Source organism: Durio zibethinus, chromosome 27 (genome assembly GCF_047325235.1).
Source record: "Durio zibethinus cultivar Kanyao isolate XHJ-2024 chromosome 27, ASM4732523v1, whole genome shotgun sequence".
Taxonomy (NCBI): Eukaryota; Viridiplantae; Streptophyta; class Magnoliopsida; order Malvales; family Malvaceae; genus Durio; species Durio zibethinus.
This window is the reverse complement of record NC_143188.1, coordinates 1,619,194-1,636,409: the sequence shown is the minus strand read 5'-3', so window position 1 is coordinate 1,636,409 and position 17,216 is coordinate 1,619,194. Positions and strand designations below refer to the sequence as shown.

Sequence of the window (17,216 nt, the reverse complement as noted above, 5' to 3'; positions counted from 1 at the left end):
AATTATAATGAAAATTTTTCGCCGTACAAAGGCTACATCTCTGTTAATTTTCCGTATCAAAAAGATTCGTTTCCTTTTGTCTGGCTATGGAGGAAGGCTTTGATCGCTTTCATGTATGATCTAAGAGGACAAAGAGTGGAGTTGGAAACCGACCCAAATATCTAATGGAACATTCTCTCATTTTTCTTTTCAATTTCCTTCAAACCTTTATTTTCATGCCAACCCAATGCCACAATTCCTATATAAATCAGTGCCGATTGGGCATTCAAAGCACCTCACAGACCCAACAAAAAACTTCAAAGTAGCCTTTCACTTGCAAAAACCCTAGCTATACATCTTTTGGCATTGTTTCCATTTTAGCAATGGAAAGTGTGAAAATTTTGGCATCGGAGAGGCCGGTGGTGATCTTCAGTAAGAGTTCTTGCTGCATGTGCCACACCATCAAGACCCTTTTCTATGACTTTGGGGTGAACCCTGCAGTCCACGAGCTCGATGAGATCCCTAGAGGACGTGATATTGAACAAGCTCTCTCGAGGCTCGGTTGCAGCCCTTCCATTCCAGCCGTGTTCATTGGTGGTGAACTTGTTGGTGGTGCCAATGAGGTCATGAGTCTTCATCTTAATCGATCCTTAATCCCAATGCTTAGACGAGTTGGAGCTCTTTGGGTTTAATCCATAAAATCCACTAACTTGCATGTCGGAGCACCAATAAACATGTGATTATATATACTAGATAATCACATTTAGATCCATAAGAGCATAGGCTTCAAGTCTAATTAACACTATAATGTATCCAACATACCTACTTTATATGGTCTTACTAATTTATGAGTCTACTTAGCATGTATGTCATCTTTTTGGTAATGTACTAATATGTTTTTTTGAGAAATAAAAGTTATGGGTTACATTAACAATATTCTATATCTAAAAATGCAAGTCCTTGGGCCTTTTTTTTTTTTCTATATTGTTATCACCTTATTCAATCTTTTAATAAAATATTTCTATCCTTGCTTTTAAAAAATAATATTCATCTCTTAACCTTTAAATGTCTTAAAACATTACTTGATTTCTTTGTCAAAATAATAATTTTAATTTAAAATCCCTCCTCTTCAAAGTATGAAACTTGTAAAATTCACCATTTCTTCAACCAATCTACATGGGCAAAACTTGATTAAATATGATTAAACTAGTAAAACCAATGCTTGGATTGTAGAAAATGTATAAATATAAAATTGGGTTTTTCATATAAGATGAAAATGGATTTGGGTTGCAAAATTTTTGGCTAAATGGGCCAAAACTCTTTAAAGAGCAAGAAGTTGGTGGGGGAGGGCTTGAATCGAAAGTGACACATGTGGTGGAGACTTGAGGGGAGATTGGATCCTCTGCTATAGGCTATAGAGGGCAGCTGCAACTTGAAAAAATAAATGACTTTCTTTTTTTCTTTTTGTTTTTGACACAGAATCCAAAGTCATCTTTCCATGTTTTTTATGACTGTTCTGCGGTCACTCTTTTCCATGTTTTTTATCACTGCTCTTCAGTCACTCTCAACAGTTATTACTACTATTAAAATTTCACATTATTTTTCTTAGAGTTGAAAATCTGGAGTTGATCAATAATTGTACGTAGAAAATGACCCTTATTGAAATTTAAAAAATAAATCAGACCATATTAGTATTAATGATTCTAGTTTTATAATATTCCTTGAAATTTGATAAATCAGATCATAAGAATAATTTTTGTCGATTAAGATCAGATCTTTTAATAATATTTAAAAGTAATTTTTTAAATATATAATATGGAAGAATATATCATTAAAATTGTTTTAAAAAATTAAATTTAAATAAAATTTGAAGATAGATTACCAAAAAAAAAAAATTTATTCAAGCATGAGGCAATGATTTTTAAGGAAAAAATATATTATCAAACAAGAACGGTAAAAACGGTGAATTAGAAGCATTGACAATTTAACTATATATATATATATATATATATCTTTATTATTACATTTTCATGGTACTATGAAAGCAAACTAGCACTAGACTGGTACCTAGTTGTTAGACAGACCATCCCAAGAAAATCTTGGTAAAGGATCTCATCATCAAACAATAACCAACAGGACAACCATTCACTTCACCTTCACCACTTCACTTCCCTCTCTCTCTCTCTCTGAGTGTCATTTGCTTTGCTTTAGTTGCTATCTCTCTGTCATCACCACTTACAGAAGGTCAGGTACAGCTTACTTCCTCAAAATCAAAACCCACTTCCATAAGTGAACCCTGTCTCTTCATTTTCTGAATGGCCCATTAATTCATTTTCTTTTCTTTTATTCTTTGTTTTCTCAGCAACCCAACTCAAGTACGAGGTTGAAGGTCAAACCTTTTGTGTCAGGTTGAGCTAAGTCCATGGTTCTGGAGGATTGTGCTTTGTTGCTGTTTAAAAAGAACTTGGATAAGTAATCGGGGTTTAATCATTTTATCTATGTATTGACTGGCTGTTAGGCTTTTTAGTATTTTAAGTTGTTTTTCTAGGTGATAATGTAGCTTCATTTTTTGGAAATTTTAGGGTTTTATTTTCTGGTTTTTGATCCAAAGACGTTTCCTTTGCTACATCAAAGCGTCTGCTTAGATGAAAATATTTAGCTTTTCCCGTAGGCGTATGAAGCTTGGCAGGTCAGTTTCTTCTTTTCATTAGTTGACTTGTTAGTCATATTTTCTTTTTCATTTTTCTTGCTCTGAATTTCGATTATTTATTTAAATATATGTTCTTTGTTCAAGATTAGTATTTTTATGCGAAAGAAAATAAATTGCAAGCTTAATTAAAGAATGCCCAAATCCCACTTTTTCATGAAGAAGGCCTCTTTTTGTTGTGTATTGCACACTTATTTGGTACATTGCTGTGTTGATTTAGAGTGAAGAAAGTACAACTTTCAGAGTCTGCTCATGGAATTAAGAGTCCTATAAGACCGCCCAAACGAAGTAACACTGCCAATGTGAGGCTTTTGACTTGTTTGATTTGGTTTGGTACTGGTGGGCATGTGTATAAGGTGCTAAAGCCTTCAAATTTGTTTCAGGTAGAGTCCGCTATGCCTGCTAGTAGTCATTCTCATGAATTTGACTCCCACAGTCCAACTGTCCCTGAGATTAATTCATCAGTGAACTCTGAGAATTGGATGGTGTTGTCAGTTGCTGGGGAAAGGCCTGTGCCACGCTTTAATGTAAAACATTGTTGCTTTTCAATTTCTAATGGCTTCATATCTTAGTTGTTAATTCAACTTTTACATATCAGCTATGATGGAAGTGTTGAAAACTTTACTTGTTCTTTGAGTAGCATGCAGCTGCTGTGGTGGGGAACAAGATGATAGTGGTTGGTGGTGAATCTGGGAATGGATTGTTAGATGATGTGCAGGTAAAAACATGTTAATAGTTTGTAATTTTTGAAAATTATGTCTAGTTTACTTGACATGGTGCAAGATCTGTCACAAATTGTTACCTTAAATCCTATAATTCTTTCCTGTTTTTATTGCAGGTTCTTAATTTTGATAATTTTTCCTGGACCACAGCATCATCCAAGCTTTACTTGTCCCCAAGCAGTCTACCATTGAAGATCCCTTCATGCAAGGGCCATAGTCTGGTAAAATCATAGTGACATATTCTATTGTCCCTGATAGAATATTCTCTTTGCTTTGCATACCATATATGCTGAATTGTTGTTACTACATGCTTTTCAACTGAGGTGTTTTCTGCCGTGTGCTACATAGGATACGGCATGTGTACTGAGGTTAATAGGATTCTCGTGCCACTGCTATGTCTACTAATTAGACTTAATTTTTATTGTATATTGTTTCTAATTTAATCGTTTGGTTAAATTGATTGTGCTACTTTGTGGTATTATTGTGCTGGTTCTTGTTATTTCTAACAAGTGGGATGTGAAGCGTTAGTAGTGTTGATATGCTCAAGCTTTTTTGTGTTTTTTCCTTGCCCAGGTTTCATGGGGGAAAAATGCCCTCCTGGTTGGAGGCAGAACTGACCCTGGGAATGACAGAGTTTCAGGTTCAAGATTAGAATCTTCTGAATCATGCTATTATCACTTTGTCTTTGTACATGGTGTAATGCATTTTCTGTTCTCAATTTTGGTTTTTGCAGTATGGGCATTTGATACAGAGACAGAATGTTGGTCAGTTATGGAAGCAAAAGGAGAAATACCGGTACTTTTTTCTAACTCATAAATGGCCAATTTACATGTAAAGTAGCATTTCTTGCATTGATATCAAACATCATAAAAAACAAATGCCAAATGGGTAAGAACAGTAAATTGTAATGAGCAATACATTCATTGGATAGAGCTATAACACTGGCATGTCGTAAACTTACATCGTATCATTGTCTTTTGTCGATGCTCCATCTTTCTCGTTTGCTATTTCATTGACAAACTATGGGTTTTACTAATTTATAGAAGTAAGCATTCCTAGAAAACATTGTCATGCCTTCCAGGTTGCTCGAAGTGGTCACACTGTGGTCAGGGCAAGCTCCGTTTTAATCCTTTTTGGGGGTGAAGATGCTAAAAAGAAGAAACTGAATGACCTACATATGTTTGATCTGAAGTCTTCAACTTGGCTCACCCTTCAATGCACGTGTGTAGCTCTAACATCTTCCATTATTGTTTCTTAATTAAGCCCGTGTACTTGATGTCACTTTGCTGATAGAGAAATCTGGCTCTTATCCATGCAACGTAAGACTAAATGCAAGAAGCTTCTAAGCAAAGAATCTTTTGTACAGGGGAACAAGACCATCTCCAAGATCCAATCATGTGGCAACTCTTTATGATGATAAAACTCTTTTCATCTTTGGTGGAGCATCAAAGTCCAAGATACTGAATGACTTGTACTCACTTGACTTTGAAACGGTGTGTAAAAATTTTAGCAATCTTGCCATGTTTATGTTAGATTATATTAGCTTGTAATGGTTTTCTTATAAGTACTTTTTTGTCAGATGGTATGGTCTAGAATAAAGATACGTGGTTTTCATCCATCGCCAAGAGCTGGTTGCTGCGGAGTTCTGTGTAGAACAAAATGGTACATATCAGGCGGTGGAAGTAGGAAAAAAAGTATGCCCCGTACTATTAAGCATGTACTAGCACCTGAAAGTGATTATAAGTGTCGATGAAAAAATCATCGTACATGAATTTGATTACCTCTTTTTCTTGCATATTTTGAAATGGTTGAACCTGTAATTGTGCATCTTTTGCATTCATTTTTACTTCTTATTTCCTTAACATATATGGTTTGGAAATGTTTACAGGACATACAGAGACTTTCATCTATGATGTTTTAAAGTCTGAGTGGTCTGTGGCCATTGCATCACTTCCATCTTCAATCACAACTAACAAGGTCAACATGCTGAATTTATTCTTTTGCACATTTGTTCTTTTGCACAAAGCGTGTGATTCTTTAAATGATTTGATACCCTCATACCACATGATGTGAATTATATATGACTGGAATTCCTGTATGTTGTCTTTTTGGTATAAGATTGCAAACTTGACTGTTAGAGACGATCATCCAGTTTTCTGGTTGGTCATTGATTTGAAGTTAAAAACAGAAAATTCTGATAGGATTTTGTTTAAGCACAATGTAATCATTCTTCACTAGTGAACATTTCTTAATAAAAGGTACCTCTCATTGGTCATAAGACATGGGGCCTTATTGTTCTTAAGATAGTTGTTCTGGCAGGGATTTAGCCTAGTACTCGTGCAGCACAAGGATAAGGATTTTCTTGTTGCATTCGGCGGATACAAAAAGGAGCCATCAAATCAGGTTGAAGTTTGAATTCATATACTTAGAATGATTAGATTGTGTTTAAATTGTAATTCCTTCTTTGTCTGTTACACAGGTTGAAGTACTGATCGTTGAGAAGAATGAATCATCCATGGGCTGGCGATCTACTCCTGGTAAATCTGCGGGACAAATGCAGTTTGGAAAACGCTCGTCATCTGCAGGGTCGGCTAGCCAACCTGTTAACGGTTCTTCCCAACGTTTGGTTAACTCTGCTGCAAGACAAAATCTAGCGTCTGTAATTGAACATGATTCTGGTAGAAGATCGTTGTCAGAGTTGTCACTTGTGGATCAAAATCCTCTTTCTGGAAAAGTCTCACTACGGAAGCAATTTCATAATATGGAAGAATACAACACAGCTGTTAGAATAACAAAGTGTTCAGAGGACATAAGTTCTATTCTACAGGTAATTGTAAAAGCTTCATTTAATTAACTGTTGCCTTCAAGATGATTAACATCCATCAATCTCTGCTCAAACTTGAAATGGCACCTTCTACTTTGCCATCGAAATATTCCATTAGCATAACATATTTTTGTTGTTTTAGGCAATAGAACAAAAAACAAATCAATCTGATACGGGAATTCAGATTCATGCTCCTGGGACCAAAATCAGTTCAGACAAATCACTCCTATTTGGATCTGAAAGTTCAAATCCCCAGGTTAAACGGATCATAAATGTTCCTGTTGATAATGATAATTTTGTATTTCCAGAAGCGGATGATAAATCAGGAGCCGTATCAGCTCCTTCAAGCATATATCAATTTTATGAGACAAGAATGGCTGCCCTTAGTAGAAAAAATGGAATTTTAGAAGTACAGTTGGCAGCTGCATCAGCAAGCCAATACAATGCAGAAAGAAATTTAGCTTCTGCTCTCAAGAGCAAAGAGGAGATGGAGAAAAGATTTGCAGACACAATGAAGGAGATGGAATTGCTAAAAGAGAAACTAGCTGGTACAGAACTTGCTCAAGAAGAGGCCAACAGGTTATCTAACATAGTCCACTCAGACAATGTAAGGCTCGAACATGATGTGGCTTTCCTTAAGGCTGTTCTAGATGATACTCAAAAGGTATTGATTTTGTTGTCTTGTGCTATTTAATCATGGAAACATGCATTTTGGATCGTAACGCATTTTTAAGAGTGCCTGATTTGAAATTTATTCTAGGAGCTGCTCTCGGCCAGAGGAGTCCTTGCAGGGGAGAGGGCCAGAGCATTCCAACTACAGGTGTGGCTTTGAACCAAATTGTTTTGGATAAATGGGAAATGAAACTAAGATAAATGCTCTATGGTGGCTGCTTTCGTTAGTTTTAATCAAGGGGAGTGCAAAAGCCTGTGTGCCTGGATGCATGTGTTTATCAAACCTGCAGAGGCAAATCCACATGTTTAGCTAGGGTATCCATGGACACCCCCAAAGATTAAAAACAAGAAAAATTTGAAGGAAATTTTCCCCTAAACACTCTTTCCATCATAAAATTGGTAAATCTGTGACAGTTTTCAATACATATTATAAGTGAACATCTCTAAAAAAGAATCCAAAATCCACCACTGCAAACCTGAGGCTAATGCCACTAGAATCAGAGTCAAATTGTATGCCAAATGATCAGAGAGTCAATTCAAATCTTAGTTTTTGTCCATCAGATGAAGCTCATTCGTTTCTTCATTAATATACTCCCTGGCTTCTCTTTGACCCTATATGTTGCAATTCACCTAATATTGCAATGCAGGTTGAAGTTTTCCATCTCAAACAAAGGTTGCAATCCATGGAGCACCGAGCACCCACTCCTAGGAAACCATTCAATGTATAGTGTCAGACTGAATCTGACTCGTTACAGTCATATCCATATATCTATTTCTGACTAGTTACTGTCATATCCATATATCTATTTGCCATACAAGATGGTAGGAGGAACAGTTTGAATCAACAAGTGTTCAATCTGCCTGGAACTGAGCCTATGTCTGCTGAACAAAGGCATGGATATTCATATTCATTTGGTAATTTACTATGTACATATGTATATCGACCATGTCACATGTTTCCTTGGACGCAATCTCTTCTTCTAGTTTGAAGAAACCCCTGCTGTTCAATACTAATGACCTATGGCATGGCTTTGATCTCTGCGGGCTTCTAAGAGGAACTTTGAATAAGGTTTGCGGTAGGAATCTAGCTGCAGACCTGCATTATATTCGAGCCAAACGAATAGTAGCAGGTCAAATGAGGGGAGCTCGCTGCTGCTGAAGAGTTTTAGCCTCTATCTTCAAACAATGCGAATGGGTGTTTGATTGCTATAGAACTTATGTACATCTTACCAGTCCCAAAGCGCAAAGAATTTGAACCAATCGTCCACTGGAACATGAGGTTCAGGTTCACATTTTCAGATTTCAACACTTTTACAAAGGGTTCATTCATGATAAACCAGAGATAGTTGCAGTAGTAGTAGTTTTGAATAGGCAGTGGAAATTCATAAAATTTAAATGAACTCATATCTTACTGTAACCATATTGTCGACATCTACAAAATCAATTGTATTAGTGATTTGGACCGAAAAATACAAACCATCTATCTATCGCATAACTGATGTGCTTAGTCAAATGAAACTTTTAAAACTTGGTGCAAGTCTCCAATGAATTATGTCAATTTTTAGCCCCCCTTAAAGATTATAAATTTGCTGGAAATGATTTGCTTCAAATGGCAGCAAGAAGTTACCTTGATTCATAATCAGTTTTCTTCTCAACAGATGAATTCAGGATCCTATTCGATTGAAGACCTTGGCCACAAGCTTACAAAAGCTCAGTCTCTTCTTGGTCTGCATCCGCATCTTCAACCTCATTTTCTTCCTCTTCTTCAGGTGCATCTGGATCCACTCCCTACAAGAAGTCACTCGCTTACTCTCTCTGCATATCTATGATTAGCATGCCTAAATGCCTCCAGACACACACACACACACACACACAAAAAAAAAATCTTAAAAACACCCCCTCCCCCTTATAAATGAAAAAAGAATGGACGGCACAAGCACAATACAGACCTTCATCTGCTTTTCCAGGCGTTCCAACCCCTTTTTCGCAGCTTCATTCTGAGGATTTATTCTGCAAAATGCATTAGACATTAAATTGCATTCATTAAAAAGGGAATAGCAGGTTTTTTTTGAAAGGCATAAGAAATTCTATTAATGGGGAAGTTTAACAGCAAACAAAGCAATAGCAGTTTTCTCTGTCAGATTATTTGACATGAAAGCTTCCTTTATAATCATTCAAAGTTCTTGTCATGTGCAGGCTATAAACTAGAATAAGAGAAAATTGGAGCATATCCTGAGTATGAATGGACCTCAATGCCGATTGATAATGTGACAAGGACTCTTGAAGCATATTTGTGGCAGCAAATACTTGAGCCAGTTTGACATGAAGAGAGTCATCAGCCCAATCTTTGAGATAACGCTCAAGTAGAGATACGGCATCTCTATTTTGGCCCTCAATGACATGGAGCTCAGCTAAAGCTAATGCAGCTCCAAGGTAACCAGGTTCCAGCCTGAGCGCTGATTCATAGAATTTTTTTGCCTGTTACCAGTTTCAATTAGAGTAAAACTTATTAAAATTTACTTTCAGTGGCAACATCTAGTCAAGTTATGCTAAGAATAGTCTATTACAGGTTTACCTTCTCCCTGCCACTGGAATTGCTAGCATGAACATCACCAACTAATTTCAGTGCCTTTGCAGAATGAGGCATTGCCTTCATTGCCTCTCTAGCAGCATAGAGGGCCTCCTTGACTTTAGAAAATGCCAGATACGACTGAACTAAACCTGAAATTATAACAGTCAGAGGTTTGCCAGGCCTCCATAATCTCACGATTCTTTCTTTTTTAGAATATAACTGCATCAAACAAATAGAAGACAGTAATAGGGATAAGATGAATCTTATGCAGCTGAATAGTGAATTTGCATATTTTTTGTCCTTAAAACTCAAACCTTGATACGAACGAAGATCAGCTCTCAATTCTTGAGCTCCCCTGAAGGCCATTACAGCAGCTTCTGGCCGCTTCAATGATAAGAGCAGGTTACCCTAACAGCACACAGAAAAATATAGAAATTGAGAAAATAGAATTATATTGCCAGGAAAAACAAACACCCAGAGAAAGCTTTAATGAGGATAATCACCCACTCTGTTGGATGGAAAACCTTTCAATACCTTCATTATATAACCCGGTATGTGCCTCTCATCAATTTTGATGCTCTGATAGCAAACAATATAAGTGAATATGTGAGATATATAAATATTTACAAGAGGGGGAGGGGGAGAGGACTGTTACGGATAAACCAGCTAACCTTTTCAGCATAAGATAGAGCACCCTTTTCATCTTTCCTTTCCCACAATACAGATAGAGCCACAAAAACTTCGGGTCTTGTAGGATCAATACTCAGCAAATCATGCACTAACTTATTCAACCTTGAATAATCAGACTTCATCTTTAGAAGCATTGCATACTCATCCATGTAAGTCATAACATAAGGATCAATGGATCGAACCTACAAGGACCACAGACTCAAATTTGTTACCATACATGAGTCAAAGTGTAAGCATAGGCAGAAAAAGACTTGAGAATAGTTCATTGACATAAAAGTTAGATATTCTAATCACCTTCTCAAAATTCATTCCTGCCTCATCATTCTTTCCAATGATGGCTTCAACCTGGATATAGGAACATGTATTAATTAATAGAAAGTTAATTAAAAATCAAATGATCTAGATAATATAAACAGCCCACAACTAGCAAGATTTAACATTAGTGATCATGTTCATAAATACTCTTCCAGCCTTTTCTTATCCATTCTAAGCTAAAGTCAACCATTAGTTTTCTTTCCTACTAAGCTGATAAAGGAGCAAATAAACAAGCTGGATTTATTAGAATGCAACCATCCCTAACCTTTGCCATTTCAAGCAATATGTGTATGTTATTAGGGAAACGTTGTAAAAGTTCTGTAAAGAGTTCCAAACCACCTGCAAAAGGATTTAGGGGAAACAGGAATCCTAATGAAAAGAAATTAATAAAGCAGATAAATTAACAAATATATCAGAATAGATAACCTTTGCTTGGCAACATCCATAAATACGATAAGTTCTAGATTATTAAACCTTACAATTTGAAAAGAAAGTTATCTTACCTTTGTAATCATTTGAAGCAATGCAACATTGTGCCTCAACATACCGCTGCACAAAATCAGCAAATTACTAAGAATTCTGTCAAAGCAGAAATTAGTATTGACATAAGCACTGAAACTAAAATAATAATGCACAAGATAACACCAAAATAACTGAGTGAAGCATTATTTTTCTGAAAAACCATTATAACAGTTTCCAAATCCATATTTTCATTGTTTATCAAGGAACATAAAGCTAATAAGTAGCTCAATATGGAGCAGAATGTCACCCATTTTATTTTTTTTCTTACTTGCAGCCAACGGCTTGAATCACCATGATCTAATTGAGCCCTCCCACTTCTATATGGGGTCTGGAATTATACAATAGGAACACGAAGATGTTAGGTAACAAAGATCTATGACTACAAAAACCAAACAAAAAAATTAATTGTAGTAAAAAAAATGAAGCTAATAAGACACCAAATAGTCAACAAATCTAGTTAGGAACCTCATAGCATTACTTTTGATTTTAAAACTTGAAAATATGTTCATAAGAAGAACTTTGGGTTAGGAAGAAATAATTTGCATTCCACAAAATCATGTTTTTGACAACCAAAGATTCAAAACAAAAGGAAAATCTCCTGCTTAAGGTGTTTACTGCACTATACATTGCAGCTCTCAAAGTTTAATAACAGAGTAGACTGCACTACCATATAAGTTAACTTCTCTTGAATGAATGAAAAAAATGACTAAATGAGTGTATCCATGCAACTTGAACAATGACAAATGACATGTGAAAAACTAGAAGTTTACTAGTAAGAACTCTACTGCAGCCTGCATGAGAATGACAAATCCAGAAAAATGCTTCCCATTTTGACCTTCTAAACATGTCTATATGGAGCACAGTGAAAATTCAATACAATCTGAAATTAAAAACCTTATGCAAACTCAAAGGCATACAACATCAAAGAAAAAGTACATCTTGCATACTTAACTACCTGACTAGACACAGGGACAAAGCATAGCACTTATATTGACAAACCTGAGGGAACAATGAAATTATATCCTTGGCACTGGCCCCTAATTCAGCCAAGGCAATGATAGCCTCAATGACATAAGGACATTGCCTGCCAAAGAAGAACCCAAAAGACACATGCTTTCAGAAAGTTAGCACAACAAATTTTAGTGAATACCAGTAAAAACAAAGGGAAAAGCAATAACTATTAGACACACTATCCATAAAGAATAAAGAAACATCAGGAAAATAGGAATAAAATTGACAGACCTTAAACATTCCCTGTAACATGTAACAGCACCGCGGTTATGTTTAGTATTTCGATAAAGCTTTGCCATCAATAAACTCATCTGCAAATTTCTTGCTTTGCAAGGTATTCCCTCCATCTGCAATTTCAAAGTAATGAACAATGCAGATTTCAAAAAAAAAGTTGAAAGAAAAGTAGAGGGGCTGAATAGTGAATTAAACTTTAAATCAAAATCCATTAAACAAATATTTAGGAATCCAAAATACAAGCTCCATCAAAACAAGTCAACAAAAACAATAAAACAGAGAAATAAAGATAGAAATGAAGAAAACCTCTGCAAGGGCCACTTTAATTTCACTTAGAGCAAAATGACAAGAAGCAATTTTGAACTTCACCTGTCATGGAAAATGAAACAAAATTGCAATAAGTGTTTTAGTCTCAAAATTCAAAAATTTCAGCTTACGAGAAAAAGAAAAGAGCTCAAAGAGAATTCATAAGAGAAAATACCTCGTTTTCATTTATCGCTGAAATGTTAAAAGAATTCGGAGAAGAAGACCGGTTTGAGGCAGACAATGAGCTTCTAGAAGTTGTTGAATTTTGCTTGGGAATAATCTTGTAATACTGCAGGGCTTGTTTGTACGTATGCTGAAAAGATATAGGAAAAGGCAAAAAATTAAAGCAACTCTGACTTCATTACTCGATCAATCTCCTCCGAAAATCTAATCACTCTAGCACATGAATCACATTTTCTATATAAAGCCATCTCTTCCCAAAGACAACATTATATACAAACTCGAAAATTGATTTTTTTTTAATTAACAACATAAAATTATATAAGATAAATGAAATGAAACAATTTAAAACTTAAAAAATTAATCTTGTAATACTGCAAGGCTTGCTTGTATGTATGCTGAAAGCATATAGGAAAAGGCAAAAAATTAAAGCAACTCTGACTTCATTACTCTATCAATCTCCACCAAAAATCTAAGCACTCTAGCACATGAATCACATTTTCTATATAAAGCCAACTCTTCCCAATGACGACATTATATACAAACTCGAAAATTGATTTTTTTTTTAATTAATGACATAAAATAGATATAAAGATAAATGAAATGAAACAATTTAAAACTAAAAAAATTAATTTAAAAAAATATAGCAGCTCATTCATATTTCATACTAAAGCTGTTCATCTACCGGGAACAAATAAAGATACTCTACAGTTGACTGATTTTGTTCACATTATCCGAAAACGAGTCCATTTATGTCAATTTTTTTGCCAGTAAATCAGAGGAAAAAATTATTCAAAAATAAAATGAGCTTACAATTGTTCTACGGTACTCTCTCTCCCGAAACAAAGCATCGCCAAGAAGAATCTGCAGAAATACAAAACAAAAATTGAGGAAAAAAAAAGAATCATTTAGCATTTAAAAACTCATTTAAAACAAAAAAAAAAAGGAAAATTGGAATAAATCGATACCAGATTTTCAGCCTTGAGATGTGGACTAGTTTCGGCATTAACGGTAGATGATGAAACAAGAAAAGAACCCTGTCAAAACCAAACCAAAAAAAGATCAATCAGCGAAGTAAATATTTAAGTTCGGTTTGTTTTAATAATAAATAACTAATACATAAAAAAAAAAAAAAGAGATTACGAGAACTTGAGCGGAGCCAAAGAGAGCATTATCGAGAAGAGCAGCGATTTGCTCCCTTGGGACGTCCATTTTCTAGAGCAGCAACAGAGACAGTAAAGGTTTTTTTTTTTTTTTTTTTCTTTCCTTTTTATTTTTAAAAGATGAGAAGAAAATTTGACAATACGTAATTGAAATTATGCCAAACAGCCCGCCCCGTTTTTTCATTTTAAAACCCCGGTTTTGCCCCTGAAAAACAAAGTGCGCCTCCTTCTATTTAAAAAAAAAAAAAAGGTTTTTATTGGAAAAATTCGAAAAATTAATTCTAGTAAATATAAAACTCAAAAATTAAGTATCGTAATTCATATCCATAAGTTAAATACAAAACTTATTTTTTTAAACTTATAAATAATATTTGTTAAAATTTTAATACAATTCATATATTTGTGTTTATTTATTTAATATTAAATACATGTAAAATATAAAAATTAAAATGTTATAATTTATGTTAATATGTTAAATATAAAATATATATTTTAATTTTTTTCAAATCTATCAAAAATTTTTATTAAAATTTTAATACATGTCACTTTCTTCTTCTTTTTTGTATCATTGATTTTTTGGCCATATCTGTGGCTTAAGAGATCAGTTCCTTCACAGTTTACTATAGTGGTAGTTAGTTGTCTATTACTTGGGGCTTTGCTTCAAGTTCTGAAATGGTGGTTGGTATCCCCAATGGTCTGCTGATGCCTGCGCTATCAGTTGCTTGAATAATGGTGTAACATGACTCAGCTTAGTGAGTGAGGGATTGATCATCTGAAACTAAGATTGACTTAATGAATCGAATTTCATTAGCTTTTGTCTTGGTACAGGCATCTTTCAGATCATATATCTTACCAGTTACAACAAAGAAGATTTTGTTAGTACAAGCAGGATTTTGATCAGACAGGCAAATCAACATTCTTCCCCTGGCTCTTCTTGTTCTTGGAGAAGGTTTTCCCTGTTGTCATGAGCCCGAAATCCCCGCACATCTACGAGCATGCAGGCGATGGTACCACCCTGTTTACAAGCTAGGAGGTCAGCCAGTGTAATCATCAGTGGATCAACTGGCTTCACCATATCCCATATCTCATCCCTCACATCCTCAATGCACAATTCACAGTTGCCCCTTTCAATCCATTTCTGGTGTACATCTCTGTTTCAAGATGGTAAAGGTGGTCTGTGTTAAAATAAATCATTAATCCTGGGTCAATGAGAGCTATTACTAAAGAGCAGAATTCGATTCCGAGTTTAATCTATGGTTCATTGGTTAATCATTCATGTCTATGGAGATATGAGACTTGCAGAAGCTTGCTCAAAGTACTACAAACAGGAAATTACAGAGTTTTCTGTAGGAAGATTGTATCAGGAAACATCTAATCTCTTTGATGCTGCCCTTCTTCACTTCCATGTTTGTAGCTACGTTTGATAGCTCAGGAGAGGGAATAAAACTCTAGCTCTTAGCAACAGGTCAAAGCGGATAATAAAGATTCGAACCACGGTAGCCAAAATAAAACTTCCATGTGCATATATGAAGAGGTCTTCACCTGAAAAGAGAATGAATATCTTCTGATGTGAGGAATCCTCTACCATGAAGATCAAGACAGCGAAATAAATATGTTAAACCTTCTGGAGTGTCTTTGTTCTCAAAGGCCAGAACAAAGTCAAGAAAACTTTCAAAATCCATCTCTCAATTATTTCCAGCACCAGTTTTCCCACGGTGGACATGCTCATCAAATACTATTCAAAGCATAAGAAATCCAAAAGAAAAAAAAGAGTAGAAAAACTCAAAACAAAATCCACAATAGCAGAAAGGATTCAACTTCTAAATGACACCAGAAAGAGAGAAACTCAATGATACTTTTGAGTAAAAGAAGATACATAGTGGGTTTATTGAACATCCCAAAGTTTAATTCCATTTTTATTTCAAAAGGTAGCTTTTAAAGTAACAACTCTGCATAAGAATCAAACATAAGAAATCCCGGTAGACCTTGAAAAATAAACAACAGTGTTATATCTTACCTCTTTCGATAAAAATTTCAGTTAGAGTTCAATCTGCATAATCTTTAAGCTCCTGCTTACTCAGTGTTCCGTTCATATCTTTATCAAGGGCAAGAAACATATCTACAGAAGAAATAGTATGCAGTTAGTGCATTATTACACAGTACTCTTCCCTTATATATTATTCAAAGGCTTATGCAATTCCCAAATAGCAAGAAAGAAACTTTATTTCAAAGAATGGAATGCGTAAGAAGTTGCAGTTTATGATCAACTATACCATCAGGGAACGTTGTACATTTGCAAAAGAAAGGATAAACTAAAACAGTAAAGATAGAGGACAATTTCTACCAAAACTGAAAGTGTTCTAAGTACTCACCACATATGCGTTGTGCAGATGTCAAGGAAACCCAATTTTCAGCTTGCTCGGTGTTAGTGACTTCTTCCTCACTTTCCTGCACAGAAGTTTAAAGAGAGAAAAGAAAATATCAAAATAAGAAATACATTTGTCAAACTTAAGTAAAAGAGGATGATATATATACAAGACATATTCATCAATAAAGAACCTGATGTAGTTCCATTAATTCCAGGAGACAGTTGCTGAGTAGCACCTTTTTTATGCAGGCTTTTCCTGCAAGAAATACTAAGTTTTAACTATTTGAACAGTACAATCGAAGCACCAAAACAAATTATAATAGATAAGATATCAGTCCATTTTGGTAAGCAAATTTAGGTCATGCAGACCTCGTCTATGAGGATCACAAAAGAAGAAGAACTTGTGTGCAGCTATGCGACAGTACATTTGAACAAAGGCTGCTGGCATATCCTGTAGTTGTGCCAGGTTAGGAATAAGACCGCGAATATAGGCTTCCCTTTCCTGTACAATATCAAAGTGATTATAGTTCTTATACTTTAGAAATGGTGAAAAACAAACTGATGCTGGAGTAGTACCCAATGTGAAAGAGATTACATGGTAAGAAGATCATATAAACACTTGAAGTTGAGGGCGGCTTCAAGATGCAAAGAATCCTTACATGAGGTTGGAGGAAACCATCTGAATCCTCATCAAGCTCACTCATATATATCCTGGCTCGTGTAAGAGAAACCTGAAGAACAATGAATAATAAGCAGCAGTCAAAGAACTACTTCCTCAATAGGAATAAATTAAAAAGGAAAAGCAGATGATATCTAGGTTTCTTCGAACATCATGATTTTAGGACTGCCATCTTTAGTTAACAAAGCAACAGTCCATAAGGGACTGATCCCAAGACTTGCACATGATTAAGAAAGATTGTAAAGTATAATAAAAATTAGTAACATTTTGAA

The 17,216-nt window shown here is 35.1% G+C and overlaps 2 protein-coding genes, 1 non-coding gene and 2 pseudogenes across 21 annotated transcripts; 2 read left to right on the top strand and 3 right to left on the bottom strand.

Annotated features, from left to right (window-relative positions):
* The first annotated feature begins 286 nt into the window (after window positions 1-286).
* LOC111279908 (monothiol glutaredoxin-S2 pseudogene) lies at window positions 287-805 on the top strand (annotated as a pseudogene).
* Window positions 806-2,009: 1,204 nt separating this feature from the next.
* Window positions 2,010-8,441, top strand: LOC111279303 (uncharacterized). 9 transcript variants are annotated; one of them, XM_089756733.1, is made up of 18 exons: window positions 2,010-2,223; window positions 2,342-2,451; window positions 2,562-2,668; window positions 2,907-2,988; window positions 3,070-3,213; window positions 3,327-3,404; window positions 3,525-3,629; window positions 3,982-4,048; window positions 4,142-4,203; window positions 4,490-4,629; window positions 4,775-4,901; window positions 4,988-5,102; window positions 5,297-5,385; window positions 5,728-5,811; window positions 5,888-6,235; window positions 6,375-6,896; window positions 6,993-7,052; window positions 7,552-8,441. In XM_089756733.1, exons 3-18 carry the CDS (start codon window positions 2,625-2,627, stop codon window positions 7,630-7,632), a joined length of 2,148 nt encoding a protein of 715 aa, XP_089612859.1. In that variant the 5' UTR covers window positions 2,010-2,223; window positions 2,342-2,451; window positions 2,562-2,624; the 3' UTR covers window positions 7,633-8,441. The 9 variants fall into 9 exon arrangements, with proteins under 9 accessions (XP_089612859.1, XP_089612858.1, XP_089612860.1 ...); XM_089756732.1 differs by having other exon boundaries at window positions 5,716-5,811; XM_089756734.1 differs by having other exon boundaries at window positions 2,342-2,479; window positions 5,716-5,811.
* Window positions 6,013-14,049, bottom strand: LOC111279304 (anaphase-promoting complex subunit 7-like). 10 transcript variants are annotated; one of them, XR_016334878.1, is made up of 19 exons: window positions 13,878-14,034; window positions 13,703-13,771; window positions 13,548-13,598; window positions 12,730-12,867; window positions 12,555-12,617; window positions 12,246-12,361; window positions 12,003-12,087; window positions 11,272-11,331; window positions 10,985-11,030; window positions 10,747-10,820; window positions 10,461-10,511; window positions 10,148-10,348; window positions 9,984-10,055; window positions 9,791-9,884; window positions 9,480-9,625; window positions 9,153-9,382; window positions 8,854-8,914; window positions 8,532-8,692; window positions 6,013-6,148 (listed from the first exon to the last, which is right to left on the bottom strand). XR_016334878.1 is itself a non-coding variant. In XM_022866323.2 (18 exons), exons 1-18 carry the CDS (start codon window positions 13,944-13,946, stop codon window positions 8,606-8,608), a joined length of 1,686 nt encoding a protein of 561 aa, XP_022722058.2. In that variant the 5' UTR covers window positions 13,947-14,049; the 3' UTR covers window positions 8,286-8,605. The 10 variants fall into 10 exon arrangements, 4 of the variants coding, with proteins under 4 accessions (XP_022722058.2, XP_089612864.1, XP_089612865.1 ...); XR_016334880.1 differs by lacking the exon at window positions 6,013-6,148 and adding an exon at window positions 7,066-7,188; XR_002688926.2 differs by lacking the exon at window positions 6,013-6,148 and adding an exon at window positions 7,863-8,000 and having other exon boundaries at window positions 10,011-10,055; window positions 13,878-14,049.
* A 632-nt stretch (window positions 14,050-14,681) lies between these two features.
* Window positions 14,682-17,084, bottom strand: LOC111279322 (putative serine/threonine-protein phosphatase 2A regulatory subunit B'' subunit TON2; annotated as a pseudogene). The gene is made up of 7 exons (XR_016334813.1): window positions 16,925-17,084; window positions 16,635-16,767; window positions 16,457-16,521; window positions 16,270-16,345; window positions 15,915-16,016; window positions 15,440-15,632; window positions 14,682-15,048 (listed from the first exon to the last, which is right to left on the bottom strand). The product of XR_016334813.1 is annotated as a putative serine/threonine-protein phosphatase 2A regulatory subunit B'' subunit TON2 (transcript).
* Window positions 15,171-15,289, bottom strand: LOC149510824 (small nucleolar RNA snoR104). The gene has a single exon (XR_016334902.1). It is a non-coding gene; the product is annotated as a small nucleolar RNA snoR104 (small nucleolar RNA).
* Window positions 17,085-17,216: the final 132 nt, after the last annotated feature.